This window comes from Apium graveolens, chromosome 3 (assembly GCF_009905375.1).
Source record: "Apium graveolens cultivar Ventura chromosome 3, ASM990537v1, whole genome shotgun sequence".
Taxonomy (NCBI): Eukaryota; Viridiplantae; Streptophyta; class Magnoliopsida; order Apiales; family Apiaceae; genus Apium; species Apium graveolens.
The window spans coordinates 109,116,824-109,124,587 of record NC_133649.1 but is presented as its reverse complement, the minus strand read 5'-3'; the positions used below and the strand labels follow the sequence as shown (position 1 = coordinate 109,124,587).

The 7,764-nt window shown below is 33.4% G+C and overlaps 1 protein-coding gene across 2 annotated transcripts; it reads right to left on the bottom strand.

Annotated features, from left to right (window-relative positions):
- Positions 1 to 509: 509 nt before the first annotated feature.
- Positions 510 to 3,547, bottom strand: LOC141710856 (protein GAMETE EXPRESSED 1-like). Of its 2 annotated transcripts, none has more exons than XM_074513370.1 (7): positions 3,452 to 3,547; positions 2,523 to 3,025; positions 1,757 to 2,344; positions 1,532 to 1,658; positions 1,261 to 1,447; positions 1,011 to 1,158; positions 510 to 909 (listed from the first exon to the last, which is right to left on the bottom strand). In XM_074513370.1, the coding sequence occupies exons 2-7, from the start codon at positions 2,966 to 2,968 to the stop codon at positions 714 to 716; spliced, it is 1,692 nt and encodes a 563-aa protein (XP_074369471.1). In that variant the 5' UTR covers positions 2,969 to 3,025; positions 3,452 to 3,547; the 3' UTR covers positions 510 to 713. The 2 variants fall into 2 exon arrangements, with proteins under 2 accessions (XP_074369471.1, XP_074369472.1); XM_074513371.1 differs by having other exon boundaries at positions 740 to 909; positions 1,108 to 1,158.
- Between the last annotated feature and the right edge of the window lie 4,217 nt (positions 3,548 to 7,764).

Here is a 7,764-nt window from a genome sequence, read left to right as displayed (position 1 = left end):
TTAGCAAATTGTTATTAAATTTACAATGGATAATCTGTTAGCAAATATTCATTAAATTTAACTACGCGGGAAATTTTGATGGCATTCTATTACCAAAGATAGCAAGGAAATTTTCTGTTACCAAAATTTACCACCGAAAATTTGGATGTCATCCTATTACTAAAGATAGCAACAAAATATTATGTTACCAAAATTTATCAACGTAAATTTCGATGTCATTCTGTTACTAAAGATAACAATGAAATATTCCGTTACCAAGTAAGTTGGTTTATTGTTGAGAATTTTGTTATTAGGCTGTTGTTATTCCGTTGTGAAACACTAATTTCCCAACAACGTTAACTTTAACCGATCATTTTGGTTGTCATTCCGTTGGCAGGTTATTTTGCCAACAGATTTCCCTGTGCTAATAGAATTTGTGTTGTTATATTTGAATTTTTTTTAGTGTCTGGGACCTCTGTAAAGATTATAACCTCTGATAAAAATATGAAGAGCCCAGGATGCATCACCAAACAACCCTCAATGTTACTAATAAACCAACAAATCAGAAGTGGGTGGCTTAAATCCAATGATTTTCATAGATGTGTTTGAAATATATACATTAGCTAACTGTACTAAAAAAACTGATTTCAACCTACAAGAAATTGTAACTGAGATTAATAATTAAAAGACTCCAAAGAGTCACAATCTTCGAATTCACCTGTAAGCATTTGTTCTTAGTAATCTCCAGCTTCTTCAGGAATATAATCTGGATCTTCTGATTTGTCATCATCTTCTGTTAAATCAGTGTATACCCATAGTGGCCAATTAATCATCCCTCTATCATTGTAAGGCAACTCTTTATTTCTATGCATGCCATTAACTTTTTCAATTAAAGTTAAAAGAATCTGGTGGTTGAGTGCTTCATAGTTTCTGCATAATTAAATCCCAAACACGCTTAATTAGTACAATCTTGTTTTTCATCTATTATTTAGAGATACAATTATACTATATATCTATCGTTATGCTTCTACCTATATGTAAAGATTGTATATAGGAGCTGAGTCGTTGCAAGCAACAAAAATACTAATCTGGCCACGCTTATAAACTGCATTTGCTGTCCAATGTTACCTGTCAAATACTTGGGGACAAAACACTCAAACAGGAATGCAGCACATAACCCTGCAGAAATACATTCCACAATAAGATGTTTCACAATTGAGTGCCAATACTTAAGCTCAAAGGTTTTAAAACTTGTAATACATTGTAATAATGTTCACACACCTATATAAAGCCTAGGCCTTACACAGTACGTCTGCTTCATACTTGTGAACATAAAGATTATAAAGATTGATAGGGAGTACGCAAGAAAAGCTTTAATAGGACTTGATTCGAGCAGAATGGGGTTGTGTAAAGCAAAGAGCTTGTCAATGGCTAGAAACATAGCTGATTGCTTTGATTCAAAATCTTCCTATAAAATATGTATGGTTAACAAAGTGCTATACATAAATACCTTCAGTTGACTTAGAATGAATGTATCAAATCGTCCACTAACCTGAGCTGCTAATATAGTCCTTGAGTTCTGTATCAGATGAGCATGAGTTTGTTTGAGCTGTTCTTGCCGCCTAAAAAGCTCTTCCTGTTGCTTATGACCAATTTCAGACAACTTTTTTGTAGTTCTCCTAATAATGTAATACAAATTAACTTACTTACTTTTATGTTTACATGTACACAAGGCACTATATTTTTCCTTTAATTTTGCAAATTAATTTCCCTTTACCTGCTATCTTCAAGTGCTTGAGTCATAAAATTCGACATGTGCTGAACACCCTTAAGAGCATCAGATTGTCCCTCTAGAAGTTCACTTTGAACACCTATAGAAATTGCAGTTATGTGGCCAATATTATCAGCTTTGTTCTGAAGATATTTCATCTTTGAAGACATTTCGTCATCCATCTTGCCAATCGCATTCTCAATTTCAAGAGCTTCAAGTTCAAACTTGTCTACTTCGAGGTTCAAATTATTAAAGGAATTATGAAGCAGTTCTATCCCTTCCACTGTGCTCTCTTTCATATTCCCTTGTCTTTTAAGAAATTCCAATTGAAAAGATGTCATGCCTATACACTGCTCATGAACAGCCTCCATTTGTTTCACTATAAAACCGGCTTCATCTTCTACTTTTTTTGATGTCTGAGCCAGTTGATCAGAATGAGAATCAATTGAGACTAAGGATTCCTGAGTTTTCTTCGAACTTGTTATCAGATGTTCTGCTTGATCTTGAATATCTTCAATCTTACTTTCTGCAATTTCAGATGCCATCTTAAGTTCAGTAACTAATCTTTCCATGTTTCGTTTGAAAGTGTCCGCTCTGCAAATAATAGAAAATAATCTTTATTGGATAAAATGATGGAGGTTAGGCCTTGAACTTGACAACAATATACCATGATATGCATTGTCGCAATTTCAAATTATTAGATCACAACCATTAACAAAGTACACAGACAATGCTTGTATTAGTGAAACAGAGTAATGCAAAGAAACATAACTGTATCTGATGACAGATTGAATTAGTCTCAACATAAAACTCCAAATAAATGTCACGGGCATCCACGTCTAATTTTTGAAGACAAGTCTTCATGGAAGATTCCCAATCACAATGAGGAAATGGAGACCTCCCCGAATCCTTCTGAAAACAATCACTAAGATACCAAGCAAGCCTAGAGCGATATTCTTCAGCAGCAAGTATCTCAGAACACCGTGCTAACAGATTTTGATAGGCATTTTGCCAACACGAATTTGAAGAAACTGACATTTGCTTTGCACTCTTTAGTAGTTCCACTCCCTTGTGACTGTGAAGAGGTTCCCCGGAGAATTTAGAAACAACTCCTTTAGAATCAGCAGCATTTTTCCAAGAAAAGTACCAATCCAAGGAAAGACAGTATTGTGCATGAAGGATCATAAACAGTAACAACCAACTAATGACCTGGCCCATCAGAAATATATTCTTGGCTCTGGGTGTAATTAATTATAAGCAAAGATAGATTACAACCTGCATTCAATAAACAAAACAAATTCAAGCAAGATTTAGATGCATGAAGAATAATTTCTAAAAGGAGGCAAGCGTAATCATAAATATTGCAAATTTGTAGTGAAGGCATCTAATTTAAAAAGTGAAAGTAGTGGAATAAACCATATAAGTTACTCTAAAATACTTGTGAAAATTGATCATCTAAATATAATATTGTAAATTTACGGACTACTAAGTTACACTGCAGGAAAGACGGTCATAGTTAAACCAACGCACCGTTCCGGTGGTTTTTATATTCTTAGCCGTCGTCGTACACTAAGTAAGCTTTTGAAATTTGTAAACAACCGCATAAACAGTTATTGCAAAAGAGTACATCGAACGTAAGTAGAATAAATCACGGTTATACTTTAATATATTTACAACAGAAAAGATGGAGAGATGTATTACCAGGCGGGGATTCATCTTGGTTTCGAATTGCATGCTGCTGTTTGTAAAAGGAGGGGGAGGAATTATTTGTTGTTTACATGTACGACAGTTTTAAACGGATTATATAAACATGTAATGTAACCGACTCGACTCAATGAGCCAGCCGTAACTTTTGCATAAAAATGGATTTAGTATATTATTTTTTTGCTCTTTAATTACCTCCAGTATATTACCCAAATTTTAAGGTGTCATAACATAAGGTAAATTCTTTAGAAAAGTGAAATAAGAAGTAAATATTTGTTTACTTTAAAATTTTCTTATTTCACTTACAGAAGGTAAATACATGCATTTTAATATATATATATATATATATATATATATTCATTTAAAAATATGTTATGAAGTAAATTAAAATAAATTTTATTACAGTAACAGTAGATACAAATGAGTCGCCCTAAATTACCATTTCAGAAAAATAATGGTCCAAAATACACAAATATCATCGTAGGCGACCCTAAATACTAACCCGATACATATGTCTTACTTGCGTGTCCGGAGATGCGCATTTTTATGTCCCACATGCGTGTCTTTCATTTACAAGAAAAAACAAAAAAATAAAAAATAAATATTAGGGATATGCATCTTGAGAATGCGTATCCTTTATTAATTTTGAAAAGAAAATACTCGATACGCATTCCAGAAATGCATATAATAGGATACGCATTTGTGGAATGTGTATTTTTTATAAATTCGGATACTCCTTTCCCAAATGTTTATCTTGTCGATATTTTGGGTCATGCATTCCAGTTAGAGTGAATATGAAACGGTTAATACCTACTATTGTCAGCCTAGAATATTCCCAAAATATCCATTCCTGAAAACTCGTAGTAGATAGATGTTTTGTTTAAACATTTTTTATATTGTACTTTTTTCATTTTTTTCTTTCTATGTAACATGAATTCTATTAAATCTGTGTTATTTGCGCTTAGAGGATTAAGCACATCCTAAAGTGGAACATCCAATTTACAAATATGATAAATATCTACAGGGGTGGAGAGCACACAAAGGAAGGTGCCTAATAGGTTATTTTTCTATCCTCTCTTACTCATAGCCAACTTTCAAAATAAATTACATTTAAAAAAGCATCTCCAACTTGCAAGTTTTGAACAATAGTTCAAGTTGTAACCTTTAAATTGTACTTTTTCCGGTAACGGGATGAACCAAATAAAGATTAATCTGAAGAATCAAACTTCGCACACCAATATGATCAAGTGAGAACTGTCACTACTAGATAAAACCTTCAACAAACATCGGCTAAAAATCGATGTTAAAGGTTTTCCTGACCGATGTCTATGTGGGTGTAGAAAAAGGTACCCCCTTATGACATCGGTTGTGGATCGATGTCTGGTAACAGCTTTAACATTGGTTTCAAATAGAAACCCGATGTGTATTCTCCATTTTTTTTAACAAATACTACATTATAACTTTTTCTATATAGCTTTAGTATGATCTAATTATAAACTTTGACATTTAATTTACCAGATAAATATCAGCATTAACATCATTTTTGAACATTAAACTGATGTCAAAGTTACCTTTTTACATCGCCTGTAAATGTAAACCGATGTTAGAGGTTTGATTAGACATCAGTTCCTTAACTAGATCTGATATGCTTGGGACCAGTAACATCAGTTTCCAAAAGTTGTATATCTCAACTGATGTCTATTGACTATACATTATCCTCTCCTAATTGTATTATATGCACTTAAAAATACCAAATGCTAAATTTAAAACATATTCAAAAAAAATCTACCAATTAAATAAAGACAAAACCAAATCGAAATCATAATTTTTTTATCATTATCAACCTTCCAACAAACTAACAAACTCCTTAAGACATCAAATATGGAGACTATCTACGTACATTATCTAACTAATCCGATTGGCCAATTATACTCATCATATCTAAACTATATTTAGAATGACTAAAATCCATAACTATCCTTGGGATTTCCAAATCTTAGCCAAGCTTCGATGTATATAGCCAAGAGTCTCTGAATCTTAGGATTTTCTATCCTTGCTATCGTAGGATTTCCGAATCTTGCTGGACCACTGTGAACATTTAACGGGAAGAGAAAATATTAGTTATAAAATTATGCTACTAAAACTAAAAAGGTACTTAATAATGATAAAAAAAAATAGAAAAAAAAGCAAATTAAACTCCAGTACAGAAAATACATAATCTATTTAGTACAGATATCACAAATAATTACACAAGAAAAAAGGTATTCTGATGCCAATATCTAGCCGGTTTTTTTGCAATGCCCATATTCTTATGGTCTTTAGGCCTGGGGGTACTCAAATAGGGACTACAAGACAACAAAAGGCAAGCTGCAGATACAACTTAAGCTTTATCTGACAACCAGTGATATCCAATTGTTAGGGCGAAAACACACGCTAATATTACACGCAAGTATACACGTTCGCAAGTAATATAGAATTATTTCTAGTTCGTTCCCACATAGACTCTTTTAAGATTAACTTCAATTTATGCACTTATACAACAATGGTATGGTTATTATTAAATGCTAAGATGATAACAAGTTGAGATTGTTTATAACTACGAAATTATACTAACTATTATTAACTAAGAGAATTAAGGTTCATTAACGTGTATGACACAAACATGGGATTCTAACTTTATTGAATACTTCATTCATTAGCCTTTTTGTTCTTAACACGGAACTAGTAAACACCAACTTTTGTTGTACGAAACCCTACTACCAGACATCCATAAAAGAGATAGAAGCTGAATATACACCAATTATATTGAGACACTATATGTCTATAGAATTTGACAACATAATGTTTAATGTGCAAATTATCTATCATGATTACATAGGGTAAGTAAGATAGTTAAAATTACCTACGAATCATGCATATCAAATAGAGATTAACACGCTATCTTATAAGTTCGCGACGCTCATAAGACGAATAAGTACAACCAATACTAGGATATCATACAATCACCACACACTAAGGTATCGAAACAAATTAACTAAAGAAATCCATAAATAAATCCGTTAGAACCCCACGATAACGATTAGCCCATAACCGAACTCATCATCACCGTGGGTTTCGATGAAAGCATGGTATAATAAAGTAAGTCTTTATAAACTGAATATAAAACCAAAGTACGTTAAACAAGAGTAATAGGTTCAACAAACAAGAAAACTAGCATCCAAAATTATAACTTAAAACAAAGAATCACAAGAAAAAATTAAATCCTCTTCGCCTTCATTGAATTTGTGCTCCTAGGTCTTCTCGTCGCCTCTCCTTAGTCTCCAATACGTGCTTCTTATGAAAAATATGTTTTCTAGGCTTTATATAGGTTGTAGAATCAAGCTGGGCTTCAAACTCTCAAAATCCAAGTAGAAACAGAATTCTGAAATCCCGGCCTGGCGCGCCCGCGCTGGAACGCGCACTGTCATTCTGCCTACCCGGCGCGGGCGCGCGCTATCATAGCGCGGGCGCGCTAACCTACTGGAATTTCTTCTTCTGCTTGTTTTATTGACTGGTTTGAGGTGACATTCCACGAGCAAACTTCTTAGACAGCCTCATAACATCAACTTAGCACCAAAATAATGCTACATCTCCTGATTCCTTTATCTATGCCTGAAATGCAAAAACCCTTCAAAAATACATCAAATACACAAATAACTTGAGTTCAAAATATCAATTCAAGCCTTTATAGAGCATTCTAAGTGGACATAAATGCCACTTAACACACCCCCAAACTTAAACCGATGTTTATCCTCAAGCATAAATAGACTCAAAGAACAAGAAACAAAAATGCATGAATGCAAACTATATGAACGCAACGATCCCCTCAGAATGACTAAACCAACCAACAAGCAATATCTCAACAAATGCAATTATTCGCACAAAGATCAATTAATTCCCACAACTCAACTCACAAGCCAGAAACGTGCGTGTGTCCAGATGCTTAACAGATATAGTATCGCAACTAGATCAATAATCATGACTCACTACTCATCAAGACAATCACAAGGTTATAAATAGAATAAACGCTAAACTAAAAATAACTGACAACACTTCAATTTTTATATCGGAGTTATACACGGAATCATGCTTTTATTCATAACACATAACAACACAAATATGCTTATTTGATCGTGCAATGAGTGAGGTCCACAAAAGATTTATACAATAATATCCATGTAGTGAGCGTTAGGTTAGTGGATCCCAGACTATAAAAGGCTTAGGTCACTAGGCACAAAGTCCCCTAAGAACTTAATAACTCAAGTATTAAA

Coding starts and splice junctions, on each gene's coding strand:
- LOC141710856 (XM_074513370.1), bottom strand. CDS start 2,968: ATGGGCCAGGTCATTAGTTGGTTGTTACTGTTTATGATCCTTCATGCA. Junction 1,448..1,531: donor GGACTATATTAGCAGCTCAG/GTTAGTGGACGA, acceptor CATATTTTATAG/GAAGATTTTGAATCAAAGCA. Junction 1,159..1,260: donor AAGGCCTAGGCTTTATATAG/GTGTGTGAACAT, acceptor GTATTTCTGCAG/GGTTATGTGCTGCATTCCTG.